We start from the raw sequence: 16155 nt of genomic DNA, 5'->3' as shown, positions 1-16155 counted from the left end.
ACTCAGAGTGGACCTCCGCCCTTGCCAACGAGCCACCTCACCGTGCCCATGGACCCTTTAATTTCTTGTGTTCACTCGCAATGTCTCGTCTAACGGCGGTCGATCGATTGAAGTTACCAGGGTTCTTTACGCCTCAGGATTTCGAACTGGGCATGTGCGGGATGCAGTCACGACTTTGGGAAGAGACACAGTGTCGGAACATCAGCGCGAAACTCGCACTGGCGCACACAAAGTACGAAATCGACGAGGCCGACGAGCAAGCTTTGGGATACAACCAGAGCTGGCCTGTGCTCATGGGAATCTGGCGTGTCACAATGGAGCAGTTCAGGCAGTCTGGGTTCCACCGTTCAACGCCCGAGTGCGAAAAGGAAGCCTACGTCACCGGCATGACTCTACACCACGCCGGTCTGATCCGTGTGCATTCCGACCTTCCCCTGATCCGACAACTTGTCCAAGGTCTCTGCGACGGCGGTTCCCCTGCACAACCTCAGTACATTCGCCAACTCGAGGTTCAGGTGCAACAGTGGGCCCGGTCCCATGGGGTGAAGGAGGCACTGTGGCACGCAGCGCAAATCGTGGTGCTTCTAGACAAGGAGACGCAGGGTGCAGACTCGGAACGATCCTCTGTCAGTTTCGCCGCGGCCGAGTGTTTGTTCAGGGCGGCCCTGGCGATTTGGGCATGCTCCCGGGCAAACATGATATGCGACCTGTGCGGGCCGGCGGCCGCGGTGCCTCAAGATCTGCACGGTCGACCTTATTCGACGCGCGATCGAGAAGAGTTTGAACTCACGACGTTGAGTGACAACTCGAAGAGGTACGAGTCGTGGTTGAGAAGGGGCGGGCGGTCATCCATCGAAGGCGTGCTTGTCTGCTCTTGCAACATGCCCAGGTTGGTCGACAGGTGCTGTGACCTGCTTCGGAAATGTGCTCTGGTCTCGGGAGGGTGCGACAGATATGTACATGTATTGAAGACTTGTATTCTTCATCCTTGAGATGTCGAAGAAATGAGGAGGTATGCAATCACCCCGTACAGCGTGGGGCGGTGGCAAGTTGTTGCATGCCAAGGCACCTGGGAAGAAAAATATCCTACCATAGAAAGAACTACGGGCAGCTTCTACGGAGTGAGAGATTAGTTTTCCTCCCCATTCGCCACCACGCCAATCTACTCCGTACAGTATGTAAAAGTTGCTTTTTTGGTTGAGAAAGTACGGAGTACGGAGTACGGAGTAGATTGATTTGGGGGGGGGCGAGGGGGACGGGGGGGAGATTTGAGAGGGGAGCCACCCCCAGAGAATAGGTAAGTGGTAGGTACATAAAGGAGGGAAACTTTTTTTGTTGTTGTGTGGAATGTCTCCGTGTGATGTTGTAGACATTACCTAAGAGGTATATACCTTCGTGGACCTCGGGGGGGAGGGATGGAGACATCCAAACCACAAAGTACGAGTACGGGGTAATAAGTGGGTGTCGGATAACAGAGGATATTACGGAGTAGGTACGGAGTACAGATGTACGGAGTACATGTACCGGGGTAAAAGGGGTAGTCAATAGTTAATACCTAAAAGGAAGGCCGACAGAGGAAAACGACAACTAGATACGGAGTACGGATACTCCGTATCGATACTTGTACAGTAAAACCAACCTTGGTGTAATTACGCGAGTACGAGTTTCAAGTTCGGATTTCGCCTATCACGGGCTTTTACCTGTTTTGACTCGTTGTTGTTGTACACTATTCCGTATGTACACAGGTGGTGGTTTGGTTTTTTGTTTTTGTTTTTTCCCGCTTGAGTACTCGGTAGACAAAAAAAAGTCCACATTGATTTTCGCCTTCGCCTTCGCCTTTTCTCTAACCCATCACAAACCCCCCCCCCCCCCCCTTGCCACAAAGGTTTCAAAACTGTTCACACCTACATACCTTGCAAGGGTAGACTAGTTACGGAAGAGTCATGACACAGAGAGTAAAGGGGGACCAACAACAAACGAGTACGGAAATAGACGTCGCCAGTTCTGTTCGCGCGCAGTACGGAAGGGCCTTGATGTCCTTTGACATTCGACCCTTTTGTACTCCGTAAGAACTCTCAAGATCCTAGCTCGGTACAGGGGGCAAGAGACACCATATCTACAATGTTCCCTTCATTCCTGAATTGATGGAAAAAGTGATATTTTTCAAAATCACAAATGGTTTCAAAAAAAGTATTATATAAAGATCTGCAGCCTTGTCCGTGGATCTGGGTATCTGTTGATCGGTACCTCAAGTATAACTATTTTTGACATTTGGCTATCGGTACTATACACAACAACACGACTCGTTTCTTTCACCTCTCCTCTCCCTCACACACCCCAAAACTCCCAACGATTGGCTCATGCCCGGTGATTGTAGCGGCTACGGTTCGTTGCAGAAAATTTTACGAACGTATTCCGTAAAACGCTGTTTGATTCATGCTCACAGACAACACCCCGAGGGGAGTCTTTAGTCTTTCCTTCTCTCGAGTTTTTGGGTTTCTCCTTGGTCCCATGGTTCCCATGGAATGGAAAAACAAAAAAAAACAACCCTCTCGAGCCTAAATGATGTTTCTGATGACAGACATAATATAACCCTTGGCACCCTTTTTCTCGTTTTCCGCTTGCAAGGATTGGATACTGGCACGTCTCTGATCCTGTGGGACGTTGCGACCACTGATGTATTGCTGAGTCTCTCTCATGCCCGTGTAGATGTCGATATCCTTGGCCCTGGTGAACAATGGGCGATCTGAGGGTCGGTAAATCCAGCTGTAGACCTTCCAACACAGATACAGGAAAATGAGAAGGGGACCGGCAAGGTAGAGTTGGAAGAATGTGTTGGCATTCAAGTAGGGACCGCCGACTGGGTACAGTGCGACGTAGAATTGAGCGATCAAACCGATCAAGCAGATAAAGGAACAAAGCCATGAGCCCCAGACACCCCACGCGGCGCGGAAGGGGAGTTCGTCCACGGTGTGACCCTGGGCTTTCCAGGCAGCGCGGAAGCGGATGTGAGCTAGACCGATACTGCCGTAGACGAAGAGAATGGCGAGACCCGACAGAGACAGAAGCCAGTTGAAAATCGTGCCACCGTCGCTGGCCAAGTTGATGAAAGCGAGGCACCCAAAGAGAAGCTGGAGGATGACCACCGAAACGGGACGGCCCTTCTTGTCGACGTAAGCAAGGATCTTAGGACCCATGCCATTGGCAGCGAGAGCCTGGATGGTTCGGGTCGATCCAAAAGTACACGAGTTCGCAACACTCATGACAGCCATCAAGATGACAGCGTTCATGATGGATGGGAGGACCTTGATGCCAGCGAGCTGGATTGCAATGACGAAAGGTGAGTGGCGGGATTCGGAACCCTCTCCACTGTACAGAGGGCTGTTCTCAGGTACAATCAACCCGACAAGGAAGAGGTTGACGATGTAGAAGATACAGATACGCCACACGACCTGCTTGGAGGCCCTTGGGATCTCCCTCTTGGGGTCTTCGGCTTCAGCAGCAGCCAATCCAGTAAGCTCAGTACCAGTGTAGGCGAAAGCAGCGGTGACGAAGACGCTGCAAAAGCCGTGGAATCCGTTGAGGAAGGCCTCGTAAGGTGAATGCCAGTATCGGGCTCCAATGTAGCCTCTGTCATCGCTTGGAACTCCACCACAGTTGATGATGATTCCAAGAATCATGAAACCCACGCAGGCGGTGACCTTGATAATACTGAGGACGAATTCGACCTAATATGATCCGTTAGCCCAATTCGATTCCTTTGGGCAATACAGATATTTTTTGGGGAGACCTACCTCGCCATATCCTCTCACACCGAAAAATTGAATAGCAACCAAGGCGACAAGAAGTGGAACGATCCAAGCGCTGTTGTTGATACCATCGGATCCGGGCCAGTAGTGGATAATATTGCAAGCAGCCGAAATTTCAAAAGGAAGCACCGTCAGCCAAGAGATAGCGTATTCCCAACCACAAGCAAATCCAAGCGAGGGATCGACGAAGCGACAGATGTACATGGTGAAGGCGCCGTTGATCGGGTACATGACGCTCAATTCTGCGAGGGCTTGCATCATGAGATAGCTAAAAAAGACGATGATGTCAGACAAGAGACCAAACTGCGGCATGGCGTTTGACTAGACGCGACTAGACAGGACTTACACCATGAGACCTGCAAAGGAGAGAAAGGTTAGCCATTGCTTTGCAATTTCTTGTCGCGGACCTCGATAAGAGGAATAGAATGAGTACTCACCGATAATCATGAAACCAAGAAGCACAGAACCTGGGCCACCAGTCTGGAAAGCACCGCCGGAACCAATAAACAGACCGGCACCAATGGCACCACCACTGCGAGGATGAGGTCAGTATACACCGAGAGTGGAACGGATCAATGGAGAGGCTTACATGGCAATCATCTGCATGTGTCTACCTCTCAGATTACGATGAAGCGCATTCTGGTCGGTTGTTACCATGGCCTGGTCTTCTGGGTCGACGCTGAATTGTCGGCCGCGTGCATGTGCCGAGAAGGAGTTGTTACGACCTTCACCGGGGAGGCCGTTGACATCCTTCTCGCCAGTGACATTGGCGTCGTTTTTGAGACTCATGGTTGCTGCAGATACTCAATGGGCAGGAGAAGAGGGAGAGGTTGAGGGAGAGAGAAGAAAGACGTGTCAGGTGTGAGATTGACCTGGTGCTTCCTCCCTCCTCTTTATACGACCCAAGCTTCCCAAGCGCCACAAGCTCGACAAGCACCTCGACCAAGCAACCCTTGACCTGCCTTGGTGAACCCATGCTGTAACTGACCTGCGCAGTTAGTGTTAGCGACATGCAACTACGGTAATTCCTCCGCAGATAGGCGTCCACCATCGATTCGAAGAGTGGTTCGGGGCGCAACAGATCCCGGAGTCCATCGCCTTCGTATTGGTGGCTGCCACATTGAGGTAACATCGGGCTGACCAGCGCCAGTCCACAATGGGCATGGGTCGAGATAAGGTCTGTCGATACGGCGTGTCATTGGCTCGAATTCACCTTGATTAGCCAACCTTGGTCTGCGTATTTCCTTCTAGAATCACTTGGGGCCATTCAAGTGTCATAGATAGGGATGTCGCACTCGGAGGTGGCGAGGGTCCTTAGTGGCCTGTGCTTCTGTGAGCCTTGGGGCGGGGGAGGCCGTTGTGCTGGTTGTGGTAGGTCGAGAAGCTTCAGAACAACTCATTACAGAGACCACCACACGACAAGCGACACCACCCAGAGGCCAATAGCGTGATACTGTCCCCCGGTCCAGTCAAGCCCATAGCCCAGATCGAGCCGTGCGTGGTTTGACGGGGCTGTCCATCAGATGATGCTTGCACTCGCAAAGGAAGGGATATGCAGCCACCTGCAGCCACCACTTTGCAGAAGAAACTTCTCGCCTGCCAGTACGGAGTACGAGTACCATCCATCATCGCCCACACCGAACACCCTGCTGTATCCGTTACCCTGATCCGAGAACCGTCCGGCTCACTACTCCCTAAACAGTACAACATCGTCGTCACCCGTTTGCTGGCGAGCCACGTGTGATCGGCTACGTGCGGCATCGTCCATGGACGTACGAGTACGAGTACTACACAGGACTTTGAAGCCCTCGTGCGAAGGGCCGTGAGATACAATACTGTAGATCCCTCACGCGACTCGATCTACCGTGCATGACTCGCGCAAGCTCCCACTCCTTAGTCCAGTACGAGTAGCCGCAAGTACGGAGTACAAGTACAAGTAGTACAAATATTAACCTTGGCATCTAATTGTTACGTACAGCTAGTCCCAGCATGAGCCGCAGCCCCGGCCAAATCTGGGGAGAACCTCCTGCATTTCTATTGGGCCATCTTTTGGCTTGGCATCATGAAAAAAGTTCCTGCGCGACGTACAGAGTATTGTGTACTGTACAGTGTGTATTGGATCAGATTCCCGCGTTGAAGGATCCAACCCTTTGCAATTTCATCCAATCCTCATTGCTTCGCGCCCTTAATCAACCTGAATACTTCTTTGTCCAAACCCGCCAACGCAAGCTCTCGGCCAGTTGATCCGGGGGATTCTGGTCACCACCGCAACAGCACGTGCAAAACAAGTTCCCATCAAGAGACCTGTGCCGTGTGGGACTTCTCAATCCTCTCGCGACCCTTTGTCAAGAAAGTGAGGATTGGTCGGCACTTGCTAAACTCTTTTTTCTACCCTGGTAGAACTTGTGCGGAAATAGCGTCTCTCCGACGAGAGAATCCGATCAAGCCTTCAACTTTGGCATTCCGAGCCCACACTTCCCCTCCGTTTCGCAATCATGAGGCTCACGGCCGACCTGATCAACAACTCGTTGTCATATTTAAATCCACTCAAGGAGCGGGAGCTTGACCTACGAGGTATGTCTGAAAAGAGCAGATGCTACACTCGAATCATTTTGGAGCATGCAGAACATAATTGACCACACTCCGGTGTATTTGCGACGTTACAGGCCATAAAATCCCTATCATCGAGAACCTTGGTGTTGCCGGGCCACAAGATGCCATCGACTTCACAGACAACGACATCGCCACAATCTCCAATTTCCCCCTCTCCCCTCGGTTAAACACGCTGCTATGTGCGCGAAATCGGATACAGAGCGTCGACAAAAGAATTGCAGAACAAATACCAAACTTGACAACGCTGGTACTCACTGCGAATCACGTCAAAGAGCTGGCAGATCTCGACGGGTTGAGTTTATGTGGAAAGTTGACACATCTCTGTTTGCTGGAGAATCCGGTAACGAGAAAAGAAGTAGGTGGTCAAGACGTCTGTGGTATACAACTTCTTGAACCGATGATGCTGACTTCTGGGGTTTCTACAGCACTACAGACTCTACCTGATATGGGCAAATCCGTCGTTACGATTCCTTGACTATCAAAAGGTCCGAGAGGCCGAGCGCGAGCAGGCCACTGAATTGTTTGGCACCGCTGAAGAGCCCTCGGAATTGGCAGCAAGGATTAAAGGTGTCAAGACCAGATCATTCGACGTATCGGGTGCCGGCGTCAACGGCAAGGCAGAGGGTAAACGGAAAGGTGTACGGACACAATTGACAGAGACGGAGAAGAAGAGAGTGCAAGAAATGATCAAGAATGCAAAGAGTCTAGCCGAAATCACAAGCATAGAGAAAGATCTCGCCGAAGGTCGCATACCAGCCGGTGCAGCTGATGCAGATAGAATGGTGTCATAAACGATGTCGCGAGTGTAAAGACCAGGACGACACCTCGAATCTGTAGTGGTTGGCAAAGCATTCATGACCTTGTAACATAGCGCCGCCAATCTATCAGGTTCTTCTCACACGAGCAGTTTGAAAATAAACCTTTACCGGCTATTCCCTCTTGCGTCCTTGAAACTCCGATCCTATGTATCCTATTTCTCAAGTAAGAATTTCCAAAATGCCTGGCTCACAATCAAACCATCGTGCGGCAAATCCACCTTCTTCATGTGTTCATTGTACGCCTCGTCATCAAAGATGCCGGTGGCGTGTCGGGTATTGACGATTTCGTCCATGATTTCCTTGTTAAACTCAGGATGACCTTGGACGGTCAGCAGTCGTTTAGGTGAATACATGCCCTGTACTTTGCAGACGGGCGAAGATCCCAGCTCCTCGACGCCCTCTGGATAGAAAAAGACACAGTCACGGTGCATCTGGTGTATACGCTGAAACAACCCCAAAAATGTTAGTATATCCCGATCCTTTCGGCCAACATGGTTCGTCACCTGGGGGGCCAACACCCATGGACTTCACGTACCAATTTCTCGGTACCGAAAAGTTCTTTTCCTCTCGGTGACAAATCGACCTCGTTCACCGCGGCCTCCCAACCTAAAGGATTCCTCCCGACTCCGGCCTTCAATGCCCTCCCCACGATCTGATGACCGAAGCAGACACCAATCACTCGAACCTTTGTTTCTGACAAGATCATTGCGGTGTATTCGACTAGTTTGTTGATCCATGGGGTATCGGCGAAGGAGTCATGTTCTATCGACGAAGTTCCTTTGGTCAATATGACCCGGCCTCAAAAGAGAAGGGGTGGGATAGTCTAAAAGGGAGTGTTTCCTTACTCGAGCCGGTGATGAGAATGGCATCAATCGTATCAGGGTTGGGATACTTGTCAGGTTCCAACTCGACTTGCCATTTCGACACCTCGAATCCCGTCTCGGGATCTAAATCTGGTCGACCCAAGGCCTTTGCGCCGGCTCGAAGCAAGAACTCGAATACGCCACCATACCCTTGAAACTTGGCCTTGGTTTTGGGCAACGGTGTGTCGCATTCAAGGACGGCTATTCGATAAGGATGTTGCTTTTTCAAATTCATGGTATGTTATCGTAGGGGGGAAGAGAGAGAGAGAGAGAACACAGTGAAATGTCGAGGGAGGAATCGAATGTTAGAGCATCATCTTGGAGGCCAACTTGTTTTTATATGAATCAATGTCGATGAGAAAAGATGTGTTGGTCGTCTTTCTGTTTCCCTTATCTAATTCTATGGAGCCCATTTCATACGCCCTTGTCAAAGAAATCCGCCTCTTCATTCCGTACACGACAAATCAGTCATCCAATGGGCACCAATTGCGTGAGGAGCGGAATACGGATTTGAGCGCATCATAGGGCGTTGGGGGGCCGAACGAGCGGACATTCGAAAGTCCGCCTGAAGAAGCCCTAACGAGAAAGGTAAATAGGGCTCAAGCTACTCCCGCTTATGGGCTCTCACGGGCTTGGTTAAAAGGCCTATGACCCCAATAAAGACACCTACTGCGGAATACCGCAGCCTGATTTGTCGGCTTGACCTCGCCAGGCTGCGTTAGGCCATTTCTTCAGTCGACTTCTTTGGAGGGGCATCGGGTTGCAGTACAATAAAATTGGATAACCGACTACTCGGTTTTCTTGCATGGTCACAAGCACGACTTCGACCACCCGACTTATCGACACGAAGCAGTGCATGAAAGAGCCCTCTCTGCAGCAAACTTCCGGCAGAGGACGCAGATACGAAGGTCTTAGGTGAGATTCGCTTGGTGTTTCTTTTTGTCATCTCATCAGCCTCAAGTGGTCAACATTTCGTTCATGCCGCCTGGGACATTACTCTTATTCTCGGAAAGAACGACTCGAACTCCGAAACAGCTACTTGAGGCGGGAAGCCCTTACAGAGGACTTGCGGAGGCCCAAGGAGCACTTTCATGAGGAAGAAATCATGGCTGTAGCAAGACAGGACGTGGCACCTAGTCAACGAGGCAGTCTCGAACCACCGGGATCGGCCCAACCCTCCGAAGACACACCATTGATCACCAGAGTATCGGCGGAGAAACCGTCCAACACTCACTTTCGAAATATACCACGCCCTCGCTTCATCGTTCTTTTCCTGAGCATAATGTTTGGCTGTACGATTGCCTTTTTCGACTCAACCCTCATGGCTTCGGCTCATCCAGTCATCACATCTTATTTCCATGCATCGAACGCGGCATCTTGGCTGAGCACCGTGTTTTACCTGTCTTCAACGGTCTTCCAGCCGCTCTATGGTCGTGTATCTGACACCATTGGACGAAGACCAGTGGTTTTCTTCGCGGCGAGCATGTTTCTTGCAAGTACCGCGTGGTGTGGTTTTGCGGGTACCATTGGCAGTTTCATCGCTGCCAGAGCAGTCTGTGGTCTGGGAGCTGGAGGAGTAATGTCCATGTCGTCCATATTGACGAGTGACGTTGTCAAGATTGAATATCGAGGAATTTACCAAAGCTATTTCAACATGGTGAGTCCTTTGCCTTGTCCGTTACATTTGGAGGGGGTTCATCTGACAATGCCTACCTAGTCATGGGGCTTGGGTAATGGTCTTGGTGCCGTGCTGGGTGGACTGCTCTGTGACAAACTGGGTTGGCGAGCTGCGTTTTATGTCCAGCTCCCTTTCATCTTTACCTACGCTATATTGACATTGGTCTTTTGCCCCTCTGATCTGGGACCAAATCTGGCCAAGACTCAAGGCAAATCCATACGACAAGCATTCAAGACGTTCGACACTCTCGGGGCCATTACCCTCACCACCACCGTCACATGCCTCATCCTCGGAGTGAACCTAGGTGGAAATGTCTTTACTTGGACACATCCGTTGGTCATCACCAGCCTTGTGCTCTTTGTCGTCGCGGCAGTCTCGCTGTACTTCGTGGAAAGAAAGGCTCAACTACCGATGCTGCCCCTGAAATTCCTCTCCACAAGGCCAATGGGCAACTTGATGTGGATGAATTTCTTCGGTGCCATTGTCACGAACACGGTTCTGTTCAACGTCCCGCTATATCTTCAGGCCGTAAAGCAGAGCAGCCCTACCGCGTCCGGTTTGAACCTGCTTATTCTCTTGCTTGGCGGCACAGCAACGGCGCTTTTGTGCGGCCTGTACATCACTCTCACACGAAAGATGAAACCACCGATGGTCGTGGGCACGTTTATCATGCTCATGGGAGCGATATGTGTGACTTGTTTGTCTGCAGATACACCAACTTGGTCTGTTCCGTTTCTAATCCCGTTTTGTTCAATCGCACAAGGCCTTTCTTTCCCAGCAGCTACGATTGCCTCGTTGGCGTTGAACTCTCAAGACGAACAAGCCGTAGTGACGACTACTTTGGGTTTGTTGCGGAATTTAGGCGCGATTCTCGGAGTTGCCATTAGTAGTTGGATTCTTCAGAACGCGTTGCTCGTTTATTTGGACCGTCTAGTGACGGCTCCGGACGAACAGACCAAAGAGAACATCATCCGAGCAGTGAGAGAGTCGGTTCATGCCATCAAGAACTTGGATCCGGTACACAAAAGACAAGTCATCGAGGCGTACGCAAACAGTATCCGAGTCACTTTCTCCATGGGCATAGTCATCAGTGTGATTTGTATTCTGATGATATGGCCTGTACATATCCCGAACTTGCAGCGTCAAGAAGATCTGGATAGGGCGACAACCACCGAGTACTCCGAGTCTGAGACTGAGTCGGAGTCGGAGTCGGAGGATGACGGGATTGAGGCAACGTTCGTAGGCAATTCGCCTACCGAACCTCTTTCACGTACAGCCACGGCTAGTTCGAGGAGGAGCAGGGCCGGTGCGTCTTCGACAGCTTCTGGATCAATCCCTAGAGGGTATGATCATCACAATCTTGAAAGGAGGCCTAGTTTCGACACTAGTTTTTCCATGTGAGAATTGAGAAGAAGATTCAATGACATGGCGTAGTATGGGCATAGCATAGCATGGTATAGGATAGAGTAACACAGCATGGGATAGCATAGCATAGTATGGAGTAATATATTCTTATCAAGTTCCGATGAGCCTAGTCCGGATAGATGTGGATAATGCCATTGTGTATGGTATTTGATATGAGATATCAACCTTGAAGGGGAAGCAATACTTGAGGTATATTTGTTGACCTGTGATATATCTAGATTAATTCTAGTTCTTACGAAGTATGTACCATGTCAAACAAAACCCCATTGCCGCGGTATACACATGATCATGATGATCCCTCACCTAGGTACCTAGGTAGCAAGTCACCTAACCCAATTGCTCACCGGCCCTTTTGAAAACCACCCTGAACTTCTCGGGGACGTCAAACTTGTCCATCCTAACGTCAACAAATCGTAGACCTTTTCCGGTACAAAATTCTTCAGAAGCCAACAGAGTATCCATTTCCCTCCAGGTACGTATCACGTAACTTTTGATGGGATACTCGTCATCCTCGTCATGATTACGGTTGTCGTTGGTGGTGGTGGTGGTGGTGGTGGTGGTGCCATCGTCGTTTCTGTGCGGTTTATTCGAAAATACAAATGGTAATTCCATGTAGTTCCAACAAGACAAATCATTATAATCTTCATTCATACCGTGGATTTGTCTCTCGTAAGCGTAACCCGAATTGTTGATCAGGAAGATCGTCAGGTCCACGCGGTAACGTATGACGGTACTCAGCTCTTGTGCCGTCACTTGAAAACTACCGTCACCGTCTAGTAGTATCGTACGACCACCGTTTCTTACGGTTTGCTGTCGAGCCAAACTGGCTCCCAACGCGGCGGGTAACATGTGACCTATTGAAAACCATTGTCCTGACGCGATGACTTGAGATCCAGTCGGTAGGACCAGATCACGACCACCTAGGATGGGTGTGGCGTTACCCAACAACACGACGTCGTCGGGTCGTAGGTACGGGTTGAGACGAAGGTAAAAGTTTGTCTGGTCGATCGGATCGTCGTCTGATTGACCGTCTTCGTTGGCTGTAGACGTAGATGCGGACGTCGGTCTCGGTCTCGGTACGACGGTTCGAAAGTCACCCAGTGTTGATACGTCCGGTTTGGAGAGTAGTGTCTTGTCGAGAAGTTTGGTCAGTCTGGGCAGTAGAGAGTGCAGATTTATCCTTGACAAAGTCGTGCTGGTTCGCGTAGGCAAAGACAAATGATTCTTCCCCATTGTTATTGTCTTTTCCGGTTCCGGAACCACCTTCCAACCCAAGGTCTGAGTGTCTGAAAACATCGGTCCGAAGGCGAGTACCAAATCGGCTCCGTTCACGTACGGCATGGTATCGATCTGACCCACGGGACCGGAATGGACGCCGTAGTAGTTTCCGAGCGCGTGATCTACCATTCCACTTCCCGAAGGCATGCACAGCGTGGGTAATCCCGACCTCTTGACGAATTCGTTGACCTCTCGTCGGAGAGAGGGTGAACGTAACCCGTCACCGCTGTCGACCAGGACGAGGGGCCTTTTGGAACCGTACAACCTCCGGACGATGTCCGCGACGAGGGCGTCCTCGTCTCGAGCCTTGAATTCTTCCGTCGTCGTAAAACGATCCACCAACGGCACCTCCAGTCCCGCGGCGTCGACCTCCTTCGACACCATGTCACAAGGTAGTTCGATGTAAACGGGTCGGGAATGTTCGAGGGCCGCGGCGACGGTACGATCAATGTCCTCGGGGGCCGTGGTTTCGTCACGGAGGTCCGTCTGGGCGACGGTGACGGGCCGGTGCATCTGAGCAAACACCCTTGGCCGGCCGTCTCCCAACGTGTGGTGTACGTTCGCCCTCGCATCCTGGAGGCGCCTTTGCGGCGTGCCGACAATGTGGACGACGGGGACCGACTCGGAGAAACTCCCCGCCACCGCGTTGATGGCCGACAACTCACCCACGCCGTAGGTGGTGAACAGGGCCCCGAGCCCCCGGACTCGAGCGTACCCGTCCGCCGCGTACCCTGCGTTCAACTCGTTGCAGTTCCCGATCCATTTCACACCACTCGGGGGGAGGTGGTCGAGGGCCTTGAGCGTAAAGTCACCCGGGACACCATGGATGGCGTGTACTCCTTGTGAGCGTAGACGCTTGAAGAGATATTGTGCCAAGGGAATACGTGTCATGGCATTCCATCGATGATCAGATCAGGATCGAGCGTAAAACTTCCAGAGGTGATGACGCTGAAGAGGGTGAAGGGGAAAAAAAAAGAGAAAATGAGTCGGTGGAAATGCTCAAGAATAGTGCCTATGGAGTACAAGTTCATCAAATAATAGGGGGCCTTGTCACTATCACATTGTATGTAGCATCCTAGAGCTCCGCTCTTGAGAGTCGGGTAGAAAAATGAAGTCTTACCGTGGTCCTTTCACACGCGGGTTGTGGATTGTGCTGTATGTCGCGGTGCTTACGTTGGTGGGGTTGAAAACGAAGATCCATGTTGTCGTTTTTGCTTTAGTAGGTACTTGCGACTATGGAGTAATATGTACTTCAGCGAGGTCCTATGATGCGAGGCTGTTTGATCTAGGGGATACACGTACACCTATCTATATGAGTCTTAATGGTTGAGATGGGGTATATCATTAGATCCTTAACATGTATAATCCATGTTGTTGTTGTGGTGGTCTTTCATAGCCTCGTCGTTTCCATCCATCAATCATATACGGAGTATGTCTATGTACAAGCCTCAAAATGGCCAAGTAATGTCCAAAAATTCCATCGTCGGTCATGTCAGAACGGAAATCTCCTCATCTCGTCTTTGGTCCAATACCTTCTCATATTCTCAGCCTCGAGCTCCTTGACCTCTTCCTCCAAATGCGACCACAGCACCTTTGCGAAGGAATCCATGATTTCCCTCACTTCTTCCCTTCGCAACTCTCGGTCTCCGCTTCTGCATTCCATCAGGTACGGACCCAATCTCTCCAGGCCCTTGTGCATTTCCTTGTGCTGTTCCTTGGCGAACCCTCTGGCTTTGAACCCGGGCATTTTCTTGCCCAGCACGGGGAACCAGTGAGCCTCTTCGATGTCGTGGTGACCTTCGAGGTGTTGACAAAACCGCAAGCCCAGATTGATCAATTGGCTCGGTTTGAGACGCGACCCCGGTGCCGTCCCGGCGTACAGTTGATCCCACGTCGACCGGAACATGCCGTGATAAAACTCCATTTCTTCTGCCAGGCGGTTGAAGAGTCTAAAGTCGGCCGCGGACAGTGGTGGCAGGACCGGGTCTTCGTCGGTGGTGGTGGTAGTAGAGGACTCGGCCATGGTGGAGGGTATATGTTGCTTTCGATACTCCGTATGACTTTGTCTTGTGATGGTGTGATGGTAACGATACCAAAGTCCTGATGTCGCCTGTCTGTGTTGAGACTAGAAAAGATGGCGATGGTTGGAAAATGAGATGGCAAGGGTCGGATCAACCACCAAAAATGACAGGGCTTACAAATGAAATATACAAGTCAAGTATGTGAACTTTGTACTTACAGTAACTGTGGCGTCAGAAGCTGCGAGCATAGATTCTACGAAACATCTTTGTTAATGTCTCGAATGGGAGGCGAAGAAATTTCCCCAGGAGTCTATGGGTTAATTACCCAATTCCCAACTGCCGATATCCACAAGCCAACTTTACAGCGATTCGATAATGCTGAGCCGCCACAGCACGAATTTTATAGATATATATGTAGAGACATATTGGTTGTGATCTGTTCGGACTAATCCTCAGGTTCCCATACATATTCCTCCTTCTCGTAGAACACTAGGTCAAATACAAGTATATTCCACAAGTCATCAGAATTCTATAGACAATTCTCTAGGTCATTCATCGCTCAATAACAAAGCTCCCAAATACTGCATTCCAAGAATCATCACCGTCATGAAGCTCTCTGCATCTTTACTCGTTTTCTTTCTCTTATCCTTTTTTCGGTGGCCATGAATTCTCTGATCCCCACAGGTATGTCGGCGAACAGCGCATCCTCATCGTCCGGCGCAGCAGGTGCCGTCCAAAGACCTTCGCTCCCACCGCCGTCTTCGTCCATACTGCCCGAAGCTTCATGGACTTCGGGTCTGGATAACCTCAACTTGGGATCCTCCGTCTGCCGATGATTCGGTGACTTTCTTGACTGAGCTTCCCGTACCCTCGCAGCCCACGCCTCCACGTCGTCTCTGTAATCGTCCCACACGCAATGCACGCAACCACTCATGCAACAATTGTCCGGCTCGGCCGGTCTCGGGGGCACAGGAACCCCGTTGATGGTCCTCCACGTCGCGTCGGGTGTCTCTGAGGTGGTACTCTTGTAACCCGACCCTTCGATCGTGCCGAATAATTTCCTGGCTCTTGCTTGTACCGACTCGTCCTTTGTCGTCACAAACGTAGGCAGTGCACTATGGTCCGTGTGAGGGGCCTCGCGCATGGGCGAGGAGAGTAGGTCCGTGTAGAAATCACCTAGCGGCACTGCCTGGTGAGGTTGATCGGGAGCATGCTCGCGCCGTAGTTGGTTGGTTCCGGAGTGAAACGACCTTTGGCGGGGTAGAGACTGTGTGCTGTTGTTATTACTGTGTGAGTGGACATTTTGGCCCCTCGCCTGTTTCGTCGCGCGACGTTGGTCGGTGGTAGAAGAAGAAGATAGCTGGCGGTAGCTAAGTTGCCTCCTCGAGATCTGTCGCAAGCATGAATTGCATACCCACCGACCTTGCGAGGTCAACAAAAGTTGGATAGCGCTATTGGCAGCCATCGTAGTAAGGGGTGTTTGTCACTGCATCAAAGACACGTGTGTATGAAGATGGCGAAGAATTTATGTACTTTGCCAGAATACTCAGCACCTCGTCAAAATATATTGCCGGTCGAGATTCTATCAAAAAGCCGCACGCGGGCGATGTTCGGATGACATCATCGCTTAGATAACCCTGAGCCCCCCGG

General features: G+C 50.9%; 7 protein-coding genes across 7 annotated transcripts; 2 read left to right on the top strand and 5 right to left on the bottom strand.

Annotated features, from left to right (window-relative positions):
* Positions 1 to 2205: 2205 nt before the first annotated feature.
* Positions 2206 to 4661, bottom strand: PV06_05364 (uncharacterized protein). Its single transcript, XM_016406360.1, has 5 exons — positions 4399 to 4661; positions 4247 to 4341; positions 4156 to 4165; positions 3795 to 4077; positions 2206 to 3728 (listed from the first exon to the last, which is right to left on the bottom strand). The coding sequence occupies exons 1-5, from the start codon at positions 4596 to 4598 to the stop codon at positions 2559 to 2561; spliced, it is 1758 nt and encodes a 585-aa protein (XP_016264566.1). The 5' UTR covers positions 4599 to 4661; the 3' UTR covers positions 2206 to 2558.
* A 1250-nt stretch (positions 4662 to 5911) lies between these two features.
* Positions 5912 to 7351, top strand: PV06_05363 (uncharacterized protein). Its single transcript, XM_016406359.1, has 3 exons — positions 5912 to 6383; positions 6476 to 6777; positions 6848 to 7351. Exons 1-3 carry the CDS (start codon positions 6305 to 6307, stop codon positions 7211 to 7213), a joined length of 747 nt encoding a protein of 248 aa, XP_016264565.1. The 5' UTR covers positions 5912 to 6304; the 3' UTR covers positions 7214 to 7351.
* PV06_05362 (uncharacterized protein) lies at positions 7131 to 8438 on the bottom strand. Its single transcript, XM_016406358.1, has 3 exons — positions 8086 to 8438; positions 7776 to 8002; positions 7131 to 7683 (listed from the first exon to the last, which is right to left on the bottom strand). Exons 1-3 carry the CDS (start codon positions 8336 to 8338, stop codon positions 7393 to 7395), a joined length of 771 nt encoding a protein of 256 aa, XP_016264564.1. The 5' UTR covers positions 8339 to 8438; the 3' UTR covers positions 7131 to 7392.
* A 770-nt stretch (positions 8439 to 9208) lies between these two features.
* PV06_05361 (uncharacterized protein) lies at positions 9209 to 11182 on the top strand (the record flags this gene model as incomplete). The annotated part of the gene is made up of 2 exons (XM_016406357.1): positions 9209 to 9760; positions 9821 to 11182. 2 exons carry the CDS (start codon positions 9209 to 9211, stop codon positions 11180 to 11182), a joined length of 1914 nt encoding a protein of 637 aa, XP_016264563.1.
* Positions 11183 to 11431: 249 nt separating this feature from the next.
* Positions 11432 to 13375, bottom strand: PV06_05360 (uncharacterized protein; the record flags this gene model as incomplete). The annotated part of the gene is made up of 1 exon (XM_016406356.1): positions 11432 to 13375. The coding sequence occupies one exon, from the start codon at positions 13373 to 13375 to the stop codon at positions 11534 to 11536; it is 1842 nt and encodes a 613-aa protein (XP_016264562.1). The 3' UTR covers positions 11432 to 11533.
* Positions 13376 to 13832: 457 nt separating this feature from the next.
* On the bottom strand, positions 13833 to 14774 carry PV06_05359 (uncharacterized protein). The gene is made up of 2 exons (XM_016406355.1): positions 14724 to 14774; positions 13833 to 14609 (listed from the first exon to the last, which is right to left on the bottom strand). The coding sequence occupies exons 1-2, from the start codon at positions 14751 to 14753 to the stop codon at positions 13977 to 13979; spliced, it is 663 nt and encodes a 220-aa protein (XP_016264561.1). The 5' UTR covers positions 14754 to 14774; the 3' UTR covers positions 13833 to 13976.
* Positions 14775 to 14808: 34 nt separating this feature from the next.
* On the bottom strand, positions 14809 to 16053 carry PV06_05358 (uncharacterized protein). Its single transcript, XM_016406354.1, has one exon. It carries the CDS (start codon positions 15968 to 15970, stop codon positions 15110 to 15112), a length of 861 nt encoding a protein of 286 aa, XP_016264560.1. The 5' UTR covers positions 15971 to 16053; the 3' UTR covers positions 14809 to 15109.
* Between the last annotated feature and the right edge of the window lie 102 nt (positions 16054 to 16155).

Source organism: Exophiala oligosperma (assembly GCF_000835515.1).
Source record: "Exophiala oligosperma strain CBS 72588 unplaced genomic scaffold supercont1.4, whole genome shotgun sequence".
In the NCBI taxonomy this organism is placed as follows: Eukaryota; Fungi; Ascomycota; class Eurotiomycetes; order Chaetothyriales; family Herpotrichiellaceae; genus Exophiala; species Exophiala oligosperma.
This window is presented reverse-complemented; position numbering and strand designations above follow the sequence as displayed.

Bases quoted from the DNA above. Each gene is read 5' to 3' on its own strand.
- PV06_05364 (XM_016406360.1), bottom strand. From the start codon at position 4,598: ATGAGTCTCAAAAACGACGCCAATGTCACTGGCGAGAAGGATGTCAAC. The intron at 4,342-4,398 runs GTAAGCCTCTCC...TCATCCTCGCAG, and splicing joins CACATGCAGATGATTGCCAT to TGGTGGTGCCATTGGTGCCG. The intron at 3,729-3,794 runs GTAGGTCTCCCC...GGATCATATTAG, and splicing joins GTGTGAGAGGATATGGCGAG to GTCGAATTCGTCCTCAGTAT.
- PV06_05363 (XM_016406359.1), top strand. From the start codon at position 6,305: ATGAGGCTCACGGCCGACCTGATCAACAACTCGTTGTCATATTTAAAT. The intron at 6,384-6,475 runs GTATGTCTGAAA...GCGACGTTACAG, and splicing joins GCGGGAGCTTGACCTACGAG to GCCATAAAATCCCTATCATC. The intron at 6,778-6,847 runs GTAGGTGGTCAA...GGGTTTCTACAG, and splicing joins ATCCGGTAACGAGAAAAGAA to CACTACAGACTCTACCTGAT.
- PV06_05362 (XM_016406358.1), bottom strand. From the start codon at position 8,338: ATGAATTTGAAAAAGCAACATCCTTATCGAATAGCCGTCCTTGAATGC. The intron at 8,003-8,085 runs GTAAGGAAACAC...CTTCGTCGATAG, and splicing joins CATTCTCATCACCGGCTCGA to AACATGACTCCTTCGCCGAT. The intron at 7,684-7,775 runs GTACGTGAAGTC...GGGTTGTTTCAG, and splicing joins TTTTCGGTACCGAGAAATTG to CGTATACACCAGATGCACCG.
- PV06_05359 (XM_016406355.1), bottom strand. From the start codon at position 14,753: ATGCTCGCAGCTTCTGACGCCACAGTTACT. The intron at 14,610-14,723 runs GTAAGTACAAAG...CATCTTTTCTAG, and splicing joins CTTCTGACGCCACAGTTACT to TCTCAACACAGACAGGCGAC.
- PV06_05358 (XM_016406354.1), bottom strand. From the start codon at position 15,970: ATGGCTGCCAATAGCGCTATCCAACTTTTGTTGACCTCGCAAGGTCGG.